The sequence below is a fragment of the Gymnogyps californianus genome, chromosome 3 (genome assembly GCF_018139145.2).
Source record: "Gymnogyps californianus isolate 813 chromosome 3, ASM1813914v2, whole genome shotgun sequence".
NCBI classification, from domain to species: Eukaryota; Metazoa; Chordata; class Aves; order Accipitriformes; family Cathartidae; genus Gymnogyps; species Gymnogyps californianus.
Genome location: NC_059473.1, coordinates 5897237 through 5913478, shown reverse-complemented (window position 1 = coordinate 5913478; position 16242 = coordinate 5897237). Strand labels below are relative to the sequence as shown.

Here is a 16242-nt window from a genome sequence, read left to right as displayed (position 1 = left end):
ATATATTGCGAGGAGGCTTTAAATTATTCCACAAAGCTACGCAAGTGCTGCATGCAGTTTAAATCACTACAGCATTTCATTAATGCTTTCTTTTGCGTGCAGCCAATTCTGCAAAAAAGCTAAAAGCCACTTTTAGCTGAGGATGGAAAATTAAGATGAAGACAAGCAAGGCAGTGGAACTAAGAACCCACAAGGGAGAAGGTGATGGGAAGAATAGATCAGGCTACAACAGTGCGTTAGCTATTTCTAACTGCCAGCTACCACGGAAAATAAAGGCACCTCACTCTAGTAAGCAAGCAGACTGGGTATTTGCTATAGGTCTAGGGGTCATTATAGCGAATTTTATTTCAGTCTTCTCCACCAGTGTATATTTTGAACAGAACCATGCTCTTGGAACCCAGAAAGTTTGAAGGACATCTCCTTGAATCAAAAACGCACAGTTATTGAAATAGCAGTAATTAGATGTGACATCAGCATTTTTAAATGGGCACATCAATTCCAAAAAGAACTCTTGATAGGAATCCGAAAAAAATACGCAAGAGCTAAATCTAATAAATTTCAAACTATCACCACAGCTAGAAGAAATTCTTCTGATCTTCTGTGTTTAATTACATTTACCTCAAACAGAGCACAGTGAGAGCTTTCATTTTTACGAGAGAGAAAAATGTAATGCAACATTATTTTGGTTTAGCGTATAAATTCCAACATCACTGCATCCCAGAGGCAGAAAGAAGGAAAAGGAAAATTATGTGAAAAACTAACATTTTTTAATACTATAAAAAAACCTTGCACTAGTAGACAAGGCCAAAGTATGAAAATCTTGACATTACAAAATTACTTGGTTTGTGAACTGGACTGTACGCACAGATATTTTTAAAAGCTCCTAGGAGGGAGTGAAAAACAAATAGGAGTACCAGCATTTAACCAAGTGGTAGGTTTTTTGTGTTCTCTCTCTCTCTTTTTTAGAGAGAGAGATACACATATATATAGTTTCAAGAGATAGATCATTAGTAATAGTATAGATTATGTATTACTATTATAGTATTTTAAAAGTTGGAATATCAGTTTCTTTTTATTTTCCCTTCTTTCAAAATTATGAACCAGAGCAACAGATTGAAATACCAACTTTTCTACGTCAACATATTTCCCCATTTGTGTTACGAAACAAAAAAGCAGGTATTTCCCGGTCCACATCAACTGTTATTGGAAATTCTCTCAGCGTTCATGTATTGTAATGAGAACTGATTGCCTGAAAAGAGCTGACTTTATCTGCTTTATGATTTTCACCGTGCAGACATGGATGGGTAGCACATAGACTAATTATATATGCCCCCAAAATGTGCCAGGGCAAGGGAAGATAAAGTGGGAACATGATACCTGGAGTTATGGGAATATAAAGAATATTAAGAAATGTTTTCATTACTATTACTGTATTGCCTGTACTTTGTTTTACTGTGTTTGTATTATGCCTATTATGAAGGTCAATCACAGAGGCTCTATGGCACTACTGCACAACTACTGCTCCTAACATTATATTATTATCACTTCTGCAGAGATCCTTCTTCTGCATAAGACAGAGACACAGATGCTTCCCAGAAGAGTCTAAAATAGTTTAAAGTGTAGGAAGAAAAAGTGATAAAAATCCTGCTAATATTTGAAATAACAATTCCAGCAAGAAACCAGCAATATGAATAACTGTAATTAAATTTAATCTTGGAAGCAATCTTATATGGATACTGCTCAAGGATCACTTAACCTTTTTGCTATGTCATCAGTGCATTTCTAATTATAGAGTGTCTGCTTTCAGATTTGCAGATTGCTTATCTTCTTGCAAGCCCAATTTCAACCGTCAAGGTCTTCTTGAGGTCTTTTCAACATTTCCAGGGCACTTTTCTATTTTTTGATAGAACCACGTCTTTTCTTAGTACTGTCTTTTTTCAGTGTGCATGTTTTGACTTCAATATAAATGATGGTATACATAATATTCTATATATTCTAAAATCTATACGCTCGCCTCTTTTTCTAAACTTTTTATTGTATAAAAACAGGCAAGAAGAAATACATTACATAGTGGAGTTATAGTAAAGGAAATGAAAATTCTGCACATGCTATAAAGACATTAGAGAGGAGTCCTTCTAGAAAAAACATTGAAAGAAAGCAAAATGAGACGATTAACACTATGTGCTAACAAGTGATTCGTTCCCTAGGTGGACAAAAAAAATGTTAAAAATATTCTCATGAACATAAACCAGAAGGAAGAAAAATTGCATTTTAAGTCCAGTGGTGATTAACACTGTCACATCTATGGTGGTGATGTAAAACTTATTTACCTCTGATAATCGCAGTCTGTTTAAAAGCCATGAATACAGAACACAGGCTAAAATCCTATTTCTGTTTAAGCCAATGTCAAAATTTCCACTGAATTATATGGGACCAGCATTTCATACATGAATACTGACTCTTGTAACTTGAAAATCAGAAGAAAAATTTGGTCACCCAACAGCAGGAATTGATGTCATAGGATTTGTTTGACAGCAATTCTATAAAAACACTTAGCAGTTTTTGTTAATACTCAGGGCAAAGCCCATCTTTTAAGATCTAGGAGAAAAACAACATTCCAAGTAAATGAAAAGACAAAAGGAGCATTCCATGAAATTAGGTGAAGGTTTCTGTGAGTGGCATGACTAATTGCAGATTTCTCTAGCAACTAGTGAAGAAATTAAGAGATAATTGTAGCAGTCAGTAAAATAACTAGAAGTTATTTTCAGCCAAAGCAAAATTAGAAATCATACACATTGTCTGATGATTTACTGCAGCAAAAAATAATAAATAGCAATAAAGTCTCAGAAAAATACTTGATATTGTTTTTGCAGACTTGCTTTGCTAAAAACCTATGTCATAGCAATGCACGGAAAAGGACATCAAATAATACACTTATGGATAATTCATCATTCCATGACTGGAGTTTTCTGAAGAGAAAGGTCCAATGGTTTCTGTAGGACTAATTCTAAAGATCGGAGTAATGTAGCAGTAACTCTGTTCCCTTTCTGAAATGTTCTTGCAGTATCACACCATCTTTAATTTTGACAATGTTTCATCTTATAGTTTTAAAGCCACTTTTGTACGTAACTTACATCTGACAGGAGTTTATATTATACAATTATTTACTTCTTTACTTTCCTAAAATAGAACAGATCACCCTGGAATAGTTGAAGATTTAAGTCTTAATGACTTTAAAGGAAGAAAAATGTAACCCTTCTGGTTAAAATAAACTGGACGTTGCTTTTTCTCTGCCTTATAGTAACACAGTGAATGTGTATTTTAACAAATACAGAAGAATGAATACAAAATAGAATACATTGAAGAATGGTGGTTGAGATCAGAGGTTGCATTTGGAAGCACTGAGAAAAGCATCGTGAGTTAAAACCTACAGCAGTAGGTGAGCATAAGCAAGTCCAAAGTGATACAACTTACACCAAAAAGGAGTGAGGGGATCCATTAGAGAAAGAAATTAAATACAGTATCTGTGTGGTCTTTCAGAGGGAGACAGAACTAACTAAGCACAATTTAACAGGTAGCTGTTCGAATCATAACCATGTGGCCTTTAAATGTGCATAGAGCAAGAACGTATTTGCCCACAAAAGGTAGTGTAAACTTATACTGTAAGGTATACAGGTAGCGTAGGTCAGCTCTCAGATATTTTTCTACCTACATCGTTTTTGATCAATATTGTCACATCTGTTCTTAAAAACATTCTTACATAGCTTCTTCTACCAGTTCTTTCCCTTATGACAAGAATGTTCTTCCTAAAACAATGGAAAAGCAGTTAGCCCTCACCCTTCTCCTCTTCAAGAAGCGAAAGTGCCAACATCTTTTCTGATTTGTATTAAATCATTCATAGCTGCCCCAAAGACGACTACTTAGTTCACACTAAAAATAAAAAGTTTCTCAGTCCGAACTGGCCCCAGAAGTGTTGAATATGTTTTCACAGCAGAAAACAAAAGGGGAAAAGGCAATTGAAGTTAAGGCACATGTTATGTGTCAATGTCATCCCACTTTGACCCATGTAGTCTCTATATTCAAAACCAAAGTTAATGTCAAACTTAAGAAAAATCAGAACTAAACCAATAATAATAATAATAAAATAGATCACTGGGACAAATTTAGAAGTGTTCTCACTCATTTTTTCTTTTCTTACACAGAAAAATTGTCCTTTCTTTATAACAAAAAAAAAAAAAAAAAAAAGAAAGAAAAAGAAAACAGCTTAGGCAAACTGGTATTTTTTGGCAGAAACAGAACAGTTCCTGGCCATCCATACCACCTATTTCACAATCCTAGCTAGTCTATGGTTCTGGCCTCTACTTCTAACACATGAGAAACAGACCAAATTCTGTGCACAGAATATGCTTATAGCCCAGAATAAGGTCATAAGCAGGTGAAATATTGCTTCTTTTTCTTTGATGAAGTACTGCTACATTCCAGCAGGACATACTGAGACTGTAAAGTTAACACAATTTGTCTCACAATTATTCAAACCTTCTCTTTCATACAAAAGGTTCTAATTCAGGAAGGTTTTTAAGAACATGCCTGAATCATTCTGATCATCCTGGTTACTTAGGCCAATAAAAGTTTTTTTGGGGTAAGAGCTGCTGATCATGTTATATAATAAAACCGCCACAAGTGGCATAACATACATAATTCTGTGCTCAGACCTTATAAAAAAATATAACACCATACAGGAAAACATGGTAATTACTTACGAATCCACATGATTTTCAAAGGAAAGGAGGATTGGAAAGGGCGATGTCTTAAATGCACATTCAGCAATAGCTTCTATTACTTCCTAAAGAATCAAAATACATACAGTTACAAATTTATGTCCCTAAAGAAACAGCGTTTTGGTCTTTGAAGACAGAAAAGACCCAAAGAGGTCTGAAATCATACCCAAACTGCCTGAAATCAGACCTTCTGTTCTAAATGTCCCAGAAAGGTCTGGACGTGCTTTTGCAGCAACCAAATTTTTCAACCTGAACTGTAATCAAATCTCCAAAACATCTGATGAGCCTCAAGCACCGCATTTCTCAAGAAATTACTTATGTCTGCCTAAATCAATAGTTTAAATGTAAAACTTGGTCCTTGTGTGGAGTTGTTCCATGCCTGAAGCTATGACTTTCATGAACTATTTTGCATAATAATAAATATGCTCTGACAAACGCATATCTTCTAAACATCATCAGCACAAGCACATATCCATAAAATCCTTAGTTACTCTGACTCACAAGTTTTAGTTCCCTCTTTTTTGATGAGAGAAATCCCTTTAAGGCAAAAGAAAGAAAAAAAGAAAAAACAGTACTTAGTTAAAACAGTTGGCTGCGTAGTAATCATCAGACGGCTCAGAAACTGGAACTTCCGTAGAAGTTTCCTTTCAGCTCGCATGAAAAATGGCAACTGTAAATCTAGTAGAGGAATCATTTGATAACACTAATTTTAGTGTTACACTAATTACAAATTATTCAATGTTTTCCTATTGGAACACAAATCTTTTTTTCAAAAGAACTTATAAAACACTGAAGACTTTCCATAGGCATTGCTGTCAAACTCTGGAGTTTGTAAGAACCCATAAGCCTGTTCCCTCCCAAATCATAAGGATGACTAAAACCTAAAAGATTTATTTATTTTAAACAAGCCTCCTCTGGGGATTCCTTTTGTTCATTTTCTGTACTTTTAAAGGCTCAATTGAGAAGCATAACAGTAAGAGATCCACTTCCTAAAATGAAAGCTGAACTTCTGGTACATTCTTCTGATGTTGGGTTGCAGAATCCAGGGCTGGAAAGAAAGCACAAGCCATCTCAAGATTTGCTGATATGAGCTAGGATACAAACAAAATTTACAGTCTTCATGTAAGTAGAAAAAAACAGCTCATGCACAAATCGTTGTATCTCTTATGAGAAACTAGCTCTCTCAGCACACACAGGTGGTGAATGACTATATTAAACAAACTGCAATCACCAAATATTTAAATGCTTCACATATCACTAACCATTTCACGTGCTTCAACTAAGACCACTTCTAGTCTTTAAAGCAAGCAGAAAGGCAAAGCATTTATTGGAAGAATAGCAAATGGTGCAGAAGGCTGGGTGAAGGCAGGTAGGAAGGTGCAGTTTCACAGCAGCAGTTCTCCCGTGCAGAACGCACGATGAAGTGATTCCCACTGCACACCTTTCCAGCCCCAGTAAATCACTAAGTGCTGGTACCACCTTAACGCTGTTCAGAACCAGTGGGATTCTCAAAAGCATCTAAGGCAATTTTGCTGTTACAAGGGAACAGCAGTGCTGAGAATCGGGTTACAAATATTGAGTCCTCCCATCTTGATGCTCTCCACCCAGATCATCAGCACTGGCTCAGTCTCCACCGACCTGCACCCTCCCCTTGGTTATGCAGCATCGTACTCCATGCTTAAGAACACTTGAGGCTGGATATAAGAGGTACTGCCGAAAGCAGTCCTGAGGCCTTTCTTGCTCCTACACACTGCTCAAGCTGTGGAGTAAATCCATAAATTTATTTTCAGCTGCCTTCTCAACTGCAAAAAGGGATGAAATCCAGCATGCGTGGGGAAAATAACCTGAAAGAGTAAAATCAGGATTACACAGACGAAATCTGAGGATGAGAAGCTCAGGCATTGGTTCAGAGGAGAAACAGGTATGCTGGTGATTCAGTCTTGCACTGCATTCAAATATAAATGCAAATTCTCTATGGTCAGAGAGGAACAACATGGTAAGTTCCATACTTCAGTCCAGCTGCAGAATGACTCACCTGAAACAGGTCTCCAAGGTATATATAAAGTACATATGCACAGATTCCTGGTTATGGCATGAAAAATATTCTTGGTTCCCTATAAGATCTCACCCTGGCAGCAGCTCACCATCTGCAGCTGAGAAAAACCTTACCGATTTCTCTACGTCATGAAGCAAGGTAAAAACCAAACAAAAAAGCCAGAACCCCCCAGCAACATAAGGATGGGGAGTATATCTTGCTTCTGCCTCCGCAATTCAGAAAGCCTATCTGAGGCAGTGAAAACTGACAGACTGAACAGAAGCACTGTGTGCTGTGGTCACGCCAAAAGCGTGAGCTAATAAATGATTCAGCATTCAAGACCCAGTGATCACTCTGAATTGATTCACACACTTCTGACACATTATTTCACTACCATTTTGCTCCTCCTCAGCCAAGCAGCACACTTTGAGTGTTGAAAAGAAACCAGCAGTCGATACATTTTTACATTTTTCTGTGTGGAGAAAAAATACTTGCCCTGAAGTCACAGATGAAATATTCCTGAGTAGGTTTAAAATACCTTCCAATATCTCTCCTGCAAACACAATGCCTAGGGTTGAACACCTAAATAACCAGGGATAATCCTCATTCCTGCTAATGATCCTTTTAAGAATCAATTAACTTTGTTTTAAATTCCTGCTCATGACCAAAGGAGTTGAGAGCTATCTTCCTTAATTAAAGGACTTCCAGCAATCAAACTCCATGCCTACAAACATAATTGGCTTCATATAAACATAATTGGAAAGTTAATAACAAACGTGCAAGAAGGTTGTTGTACGTTTTCCTGTGATTAACACAATCAGTGAAGAGTTAGAGAAAACAAATTGAAAAAAAGGAGTGTTCTGGTGCGAGTGAAATTTGGTGTTTTGCCTGCGTGGCAGTATTGTTTGCTTCTTCCCTAAAGCAAGGCACTAGAAGACAAACCTCCCCCCCCAACAACTCATGCTTCAAGTGTGGGAGACATGCTTCAAAGCTGTAGCTAGTAGAGAAGCCACACCTAACACCTGTAACATAACCAAATTCAGTAATGAACATTTTTCCACATCTTCTTGCACACAGGTAAGTCCAGAAACGTATTTCCATGGTGAGTTAGTGTCTCAGATGAACAAGAATTATTTCTTCACACTTCAAAAATGATATCCTGATGTATCATTATAAACTATGCTGACTACCAATCTTAACACTATAGGAAAACACCTCCATCCTGCTCCTGCAGGATGATCCTGCATCCTGCTTAGATCAAAACCATCCTTAAGAATAACACGAAGATAACAATTTAAGGTTATTGCTAAGGCTATAGTATCTACCTTTTATTATCGAAAAAGGAAATGGAAGATGAAATTCAGTAATACAGATGATATGTTTAGGGTTTGAATGGGACAAATATCCCCTCACAACCTCCAAAGATACTAATTTTTCTTTTTCATCCTCCAATGCTTCAGATCGATCCTAAGTATCAGGAATAAGGGTAACATCACACACATTGTTATTAATTTTTTAAATTGTGAATATAATGCCGAGTGTCTGGACCCTGTGGATGGGACCCACCCATCTGGGCATGAGTAGCCTATTCTCTGCTCATAGGAATTTAAAGACTTGCAAATTGTAGAGATTTCCACAAGAGCTGCTGTTTTCTGCCTCAGTTCAGCACTTTTGTCTCCCACTCCCACTTCACAGGCAGAGAAAAAGAGTATACTGACGCATTGCTTATTGCTGTTCAAATCCTTGCGGCCTTCATCTCAGCTCTCCTCCCTGCCGCGTGCTATGGAGCTGTAACACAAACCAGTCCTTCCTCCCCATCCTCCTGGCTCCAGACGCATCCACAGACCCATTTCACACTGTGTAAAACCAGTTGTGGTGGCAATACCTGGTCTTTCAGCCCTGGCTATGGTCTACCCTGTTTCTCTTCCTGTGAGATTTGCTGCAGGGACATGCACAGGAGTATGGACCTGGGCACTGAGCCCAGTCCCCAGATGGCACAGACTATGACACCATATAATCCCTTTTCCTCCGACTGCCATGATGACCAAGAACCTGTTCCTGTGCAAGGTCCAAATACTGCAACTCTTCCCTTCCAACGATTCTGCACGAGCTCTGAAATCTCCTCTTACAGTATCTTTTTGCCCTCACATTTCTCTTCCCTTCCACCTATGCGGTAATGTTCTAGCAATGTATTTGTGATGCATTTTACATGAAAGAAACCGCCCCAGCTAAAGCCAACTACATCGGTGTGCTGTGCTGCTGTACCTTGAAGGATATTTCAGTTGTCATAGTGAATCCGTGTGTAATGACCGGCTCTTCTTCAGCTGTTCGTCCTTTCCAGCAGTCCAGCTCCACACAGCGGCAGCCTGACAAAAGCACTTGCCGATACATCTCCACCGATGAGTTACCAGCCAGCTGTCCAGCTGCGACAGCACAAGAACATGAAAAAAGGGAAGTCATTTAGGGCCTTGCGAATAAATACAAATAATCTAATAATAATTAAGAGTTAACAGCATCTTTTACCCTTGGCTGAGAGGAATAACACTCAAAGGCATACAAAAAGCATAAGAACATAATGGCAATAACTTAGGCAGAGTCAATGTCATGGTTTGGATTCTGCTCTCCTGCTGCGAGTGAGGAGAAATAAACGAACTGAAGCCAATTCAAAAACTTCTGATAGACAGCATCGAATACATAAAATAAAATGGCTTAGTTCTAAAAGACTTTGTTATCCTTTGACAAACAATGTGAAATTCAGAGGCAACTCACGACAGCAAGATCGCATTTTCTCATAACATGCAATGCAGTTTAATAGAAGATAAAACAAACCTCCTGCACAGTCACTAATGGTACTGTTACTAGGTCTCAAATCAATATTTAATACACTAATCATTGCACTGAGTTGGTCAGTTAAATTTCCTGATGTGATACTGCATTACATAGGGAGAAATTTAATTAAACTACCAGTTTCCAACAATGACATAATATAAATCTAAAAATAAACAAGGAAAACTCAGATTCTCCTAAACTCAGGAAGTATTAAAAAAAACAAACCCAAAAAACCAAAACCAAAAAAACCCAACAAAGAAATCCAGTTGTATTCAGGGAAGGATATCCAGCCAGGGTGTCTTCATCTGCTGTAACACGTTTGATTCCAGTCATATGGATACAAATTTCTTGCAGCAGAGAGGTAAAGATAATGGAAGAATGGCTTAGTGCTTGTTTTAGATGTGAAGAAAATGGATGCAGTTTCCTGCTTTCTAGCAGACTTCCTGAGAAGACCTTCCTAGATTTCTTGAAGGGAATTCACTTGTTTTTTAAGGAGGCAGTGAGTTCATTTACGCTAAAGATTCTTCACTGATGGGGGACATATAAATACTTCATCGAGACTGGCATATAATATAATGCAGATTACTCTAATCCTGATTTTATTGTCTCTCTGGTTGTATGTTTAGGTTTTACACTGGGAACTACATGTTTTGGTTTGCTTCACTAAATAGCATTGTCTGCTTTCTCTGTGTTTTTGCCTTCCACTAAAATCTGTAACAGCAAAACCCTTCTATTTGAAAATTCCTATTTACCGTTCATGTCTGATACATGAGCTGGAGCAATCATAAATACTCCACAAGGTATTAACATTACTTTTGTTGAAATCCGTAAGATTTCTCAGCTCCTGCTGGAACCAATGGGAAATATATGTTAATAACAGAGAATTTGGCCAGTGCTGGAAGGTGCTGAAAATCCAGAGTCAGCAAAGTGAAAAAGTGTCTCTTTTTTTACTTAACTTTTTCCTGTGTTTCCCCTTCGATTATGGCAGGTTATCTTTACTCACACAAAAGCCTTTTTGGTGCAATCCCAATGTCTGGGGTAAAGCAGTGGCTCTTTTTCTTTGCAGGATGCAAACAAGCACGAGCACGCATCAGAGTACAACAGCAGACATTTCTGTGTGCTCGTCCCTAAGCATCTGCTTATGAAAACTTGGCTCTCATTATAGGGATCCACTGAACTCTGCTGCCTAAAAAACTACATTCACTTAGAAAACTGTTTGCATGTTGTCTTTCTTTTCCCTCAAAGCATATTGAATTTGGATTAACAAACTATTTTATGATTAACAAACTCTACTATACTTCCTGAGAGAATACTGGCCGTTATAATTGCTAAGCGTTTTGGACTACAAGATCCTTAACCTTCAAGAGTGCTTAAGTAAATCATGACATGCATCACTTGCCATATGACACTTCTCCACGCTACCTTATTAATAAGGCTTAGACGTTTTGGAAGGATTCCTGCTAAGGATAAGAGGATATTCAACCTCCAAAACATTCAATCTTCAGAAAGGCTCCCAGTCAGAGTGCAAAATGCTAGCAAATGTTTTAGTAGTCTCAATAGCTTATTTTTCTGAAATACAGAATATTAGGAATGTTCCCTCAAATGTTTTTTGCATATATTATTTATAAATTTCTGTTGTGTGAGTCTCTATTTGCATCTATTCCAAACTATCCCTTTAATAGATGCATTCTAAAATGTGCTAACACAGACACTAAAGGGAATACTTCCAGTATGATATTTTTAATATCCTGAGTACAGATCAATTTTTTAATACTGGAAATTGAAAGCATTGTGTATTCCCTTCTATAACACATACAGCATCTACAGTAATACCGTAATATTTGTATCCCATCACCCTATATTGGATAAGGAGAAACAGATTTTGACAAAAACTCGCATTTCTAAAAAATATAATCGGCCAAATCATACCTGACAGGACACTAACCAAAATGAGCCTGTGCTAACCGATACAAGCTGAGGATATGACCCATGTTTCCCCACACAGATCAGTTCCACACTTCTATAACTTTAAGCTGCTCATTTCTCAGCAAGTGCATCCTTGTTGAGTTCATTCATCACTGTTTTTCCAAGTGGAAGTTATTTGCAATACATGGACTTAAAATTTGGTTACCATTTTAAGATACGCATCCTCCCAAAACTGGGGGATATTTGGATCCTGGTACTGGGAGTCACCTGACTCTTCACTACTCTAGAAACAGAGGCTGCTTCTGCCCCCTCACCCACCCATGGCACCACCTTTTCCCAGCATGAAGTGCCTGTATGCTCCCCTTTGCCGTGCGCAAACATGAGTTGCTAAACCTCCTCTCTTCAGGCAAGTCCTGGAAAAGCAATCAGTGCTCCGGATCATATGCTGTAGTTTGCAGTGTGCAAACTCCAAGCCCCTTACTGCTGGGAGTCTGGCTCTTGACTCCAAGCAGCAACAGAAGGTGCTGGGGGCTAAGCTTTTAGACACAGTACATTTATCTGAATTTATTTTCCTTATGAGCTATTTTGCCATGCACAGGACAAGCGAATTAGACCCCACACTGTGACATATTCTGCTATTGCTTGTATATAAGTCAAAATAAGGCTCTCACCCTATGGTTGTTATTTTTAACACTTTACATTGGACCAAAGCAGGACGTGCGGTCAGGCTTGCTCCAGCCAGCAGCAGGAATACACTTGCTGTCAGTATTGATTCAGGCCCACCCAAGCAGAAGATGCAACACTTGTGTATGCCAGGAGGGCTGGGGCTGGCCAGCCTCTGAGTTTGCATTTCTGCTCAGCCGCTAGCAGTGCCCAGGCAGCTCCCACGCTGCAGCCAGGCTACGTGACGGACACTATCCGGCATGGGGTGCATGGGCTAACCCTTGTCCTAGCTGTGGGACCCACTTGAGAAAGACAGACTGCATGACCAGCTGAGTCTCTCCAACTGTAGTGAGGGAGTGGGACCCACTGGGACCTACTTACAGAGCCCTTGCCCTGCTGCCAGCTCTCCGTATCTTTGTCTTACAGATTTCAGCTATTTGAAGATCTTCAAATGCTGCTACTGGAGTCAGAGAGGTTACCCAATCCTCAACTCAGTTTTATCCTCCTTAAAGAGGGGAGTTCAGAAAATATCATATCTCTTATTTCAATATGCTTCAAATAACATATCTCTTATTTCAATATGCTTCAACTGGTTGGCCTAAAGAGGGAAACAAGACAAAGCACAGAGGATCTTGAAAACTCACTAAGCAGTAGTGAATGAAATATTACTTAAAGGAAACAAAACACTTTCACGATCTTGACTTTTCTTCTCCTTCTTGAGAATCTAGTTATTTCAGATCAGACCAAACAATTTCTTTTTTAACTCTTTATGTTCACCTCTGTTGCTACTGGAGGCAAGCTTCCTCTAGAAATTTTGGTGTCAGTTGCTGATCTGTATTAGAATAATTTTGCCTTAAGGATACAATCTATATGATTTTTTCTCTCCCTTTTACAAGGTATCCACTCACTTTTAAAAGTAGAAATTCCCTCACTTAGAGTATGGCTTAACAAAAAGGGAATTGGCATGGGTGAAGCTGGTAGGGGAGGGCAGGTAGCCCTTAGGACAACAAAAAGATAAACTGAGGTTTAACAGTGCTAGTATGAACACTCAGCTGTCAAAATTAGAGCAGTCATGTGAAAACATGACAGAGCAGGAGACCTAAGGAATTTTTACTCAGCGTCTGCTTAATTGAGTAGTCGTCTTCTCACAAAAGCCAAAACTGCCTCAGACAAAGATGCAAGAGAGTCAGGCAGATGGGTATCACCATCTTATCGAAGCTATTTTTTATATATAGTACTTTTTTTTGAAAGCAGGGCACTGAATTGGTATCTCAGAAAGTTCCACCTAAGACCTTCCATACAGACTATCTTTCCACTTTGTGAAGCAACACCAGCTTTCCCTCTGCTGATTTTTTCTTTTAAATGGCTATAGTCAATTCAATGATATAACTGTGGAAGTAGCTTCCACAGTTGCACTGAACAGGCCGCAGGGCCCAGACAGTGGTCTGTAACTTCCTTCCTGTCAGGTGAAGTCATCATGTTCCAATTAACTCCATCTCTGAAAACTCAGCCCTTTTCCTCAGTGTTACACAAGGTTTTATGATATTCTGAAGGGGAATAATGAAAAATAACAGCTGGAAGGTAAAAAAATACCCCCATAAACTGCTGACGGACGGAAGAGCTGCGCAACAACCACTACTCCTTCTTTTTACCCGTTAGCCCTCGTGCTAAGATAAACTGTGACCCCAGTGCCAAGAAGAACCTCATTTATCTGCCTTAGATTGCTGGACACTTTTTTGTTGGCAGGAGGTCAGCTACGGCTCCTCCTCAGCTCAGCTCCTCTCTGCTGCAGGAGCTCCCTGAGCTTTCCTACCCTCTAGTCCATCAGGAAGAACGTGGTGGGGCTGGAAGAGAGCAGAGCCTTGGGTCTTGTCAGCTGATCACCGGAGCTTAATGCAGCAGCCAGCCAAAAACTGCTCTTGGTGGTATGACAAACTCATGCTCAGAGCAGGCATCACCCAGCTTTCCTTCCTTTCCATATGGTGCTGTCATCTTGGAAACTGCGAAGATACTGTTTTGGAGGCTTTGAAGGTGAAGAAGGTTTCAAGGAAGTGTTGAATGCAGATAATAAGCAACAACAGTTAGGACTGAGGAATCATTGAGAACAGAAAGGCTGGAAGATGGTAGAGGAGAGGCCACAGCAGCAATAAAGAAGAAGAGAACACGCCCCTCATGAGACATTTTTCTAGAAACAACTGAAAGTACTGGACTGTAAGCAGGGAAGCAGATGCTGAGGGTGAATGGGATAGTCCCACGTCGGCGATGTGCACTAAACTGATAGCTCTGCGACCTACTGCTGCTATTGTTTTTCCTTTTAGCCAAAGACAAAACATGTGTTAAAGGCTTGTGATTTTCATATTTTGCATTTCACATATACAACAGCAAGTTGCATAGCCATCAAAGCGTGCAATGCTGATAATGATACGTAATCATTTGTCTTTGACTTTGGGTGCTGCTGAGAGAAATGCTGCAAAGTCACTCCCCACTGTGACAACAGCAGTAACCTGAGGTGAGACTGGTGAGAAACCAGAAAAAAGCAGGGTTGCACATTAAGGGTTCAAAGGAGTAAATAAATATGATACCAGTGAGAAAAAAGATGAGAGACAATAAAAAAAAAAGTTTCCAAAAGATGACATTTCTTTAAGCTAGCCTAGGTTCACTATAAATCACTTCTTTCTTCATGGATTTTTACCTTTCTTCTTAAAAATTACATTTCCCTAAGAAAAAGAAAGCAGTAACACTTCTAAATAAATAATCAGGACTTGATGTACTGCCAAGGGTTTCTACTAAAGGCTAGGAAAATGATCAGTGTAATTAAAAATAAATTCAGAGTGTGCACATGTTTCTTCTTATGTTATAATGTTGTTTCTTTGTGCATGCTTTTTCTGGGTTTAAAAAACTAACAAAGGGAGAGATAATTGGTAGAGCATTAAGAACAGTAATCATAAAGTATTGCTAGACTGAACAGTTTTCTTATTGTCTTAATAATTATTACACAACTAGTTGCTATTTCACAGCTCCACGGAGGGCAGAGGTGCTACCGAAGCTTCCCTTCCAAAGCCATGAGCACTTGGAGCAGACCCTTCGAAATCTTCAATAGTCTGCCACCATTAATTTTATTAATTTTACTAAGTCCTTGTTGGAAGAAAGCAAATGGGAATGTGATTGCTGTATCTGGTCTAGCCTCAAAGCAAAATCTAAGGCAGTCAGTTTTTGTAATACGCAGATAAAAATCAAATCATTAATCCCATTGTCGGCCAGCTGCCACATATTTACTGAACATAATGAACCCACTAAAAGGGAAGGGCATGTGTTTTGTGCCTGTAAATGTGAAAACATACACTCTGAAATAGAATTTGAGAGAGATTCAAACTTATTTTGCACTATCCCCCGAGTTTACTCTGATTTACTCCCCCCAATTTACTAAGCCAGGAATATTATGTTAAATTAAGACTGAGGATCATACTTCGAAATGTAGCTTCTAAAATTATTTAGAAATGCAGGCAAAGAAACCTGTAGATGCAATCTGAGACAATTTGCAGACTTTCACATACAAGTCAAAGACAATTTGGAAAGTTTCAAGGTAAACTTTCTTTCTCCTAAAATAATTAAATATGTTAGGTCACTTGTGGTGCAGTTAAAAAATTTAGAATAGGTTGGACTAATCATGAATTCCCATCCTTAATTCTTTGTTCTTTGGCTTCTGTGCTTCTAGACCTTTAGAATATGTCTCTGTCCTGATCAGCCCTGATCAAAATCTGTGGTATGGTACTGGCTATAAATTCACGCTGGTAGAGAGGAGAGCAGTATTTTATCTCTTGAGACCAACTTTAAACTGCACTGTCTGTCCTCCCTGTGGGCCTATGCTTCCCACATTTGTACAACAGTTTTACTGTCTTCTTCCAGAAAATCTGTATAAAGCTGCAGCATTTGGCTTAAGTGGGTCCTAATCCTCACTGACAGAACAAAGTCCATACTGGAGGTAAGAGGCCTGCAAAATATCATAATTAA

The 16242-nt window shown here is 38.7% G+C and overlaps 1 protein-coding gene across 1 annotated transcript in view; it reads right to left on the bottom strand.

The window, feature by feature from the left end:
• PLCB1 (phospholipase C beta 1) overlaps positions 1-16242 on the bottom strand; it is a 408615-nt gene that overhangs the window by 102595 nt on the left and 289778 nt on the right. The window contains exons 11-12 of the mRNA XM_050893175.1: positions 9079-9236; positions 4761-4843 (exon numbers count right to left, since the gene is read on the bottom strand). Coding sequence (XP_050749132.1) covers positions 4761-4843; positions 9079-9236 — 241 coding nt within the window. The remainder of the gene's footprint in view (positions 1-4760; positions 4844-9078; positions 9237-16242) is intronic.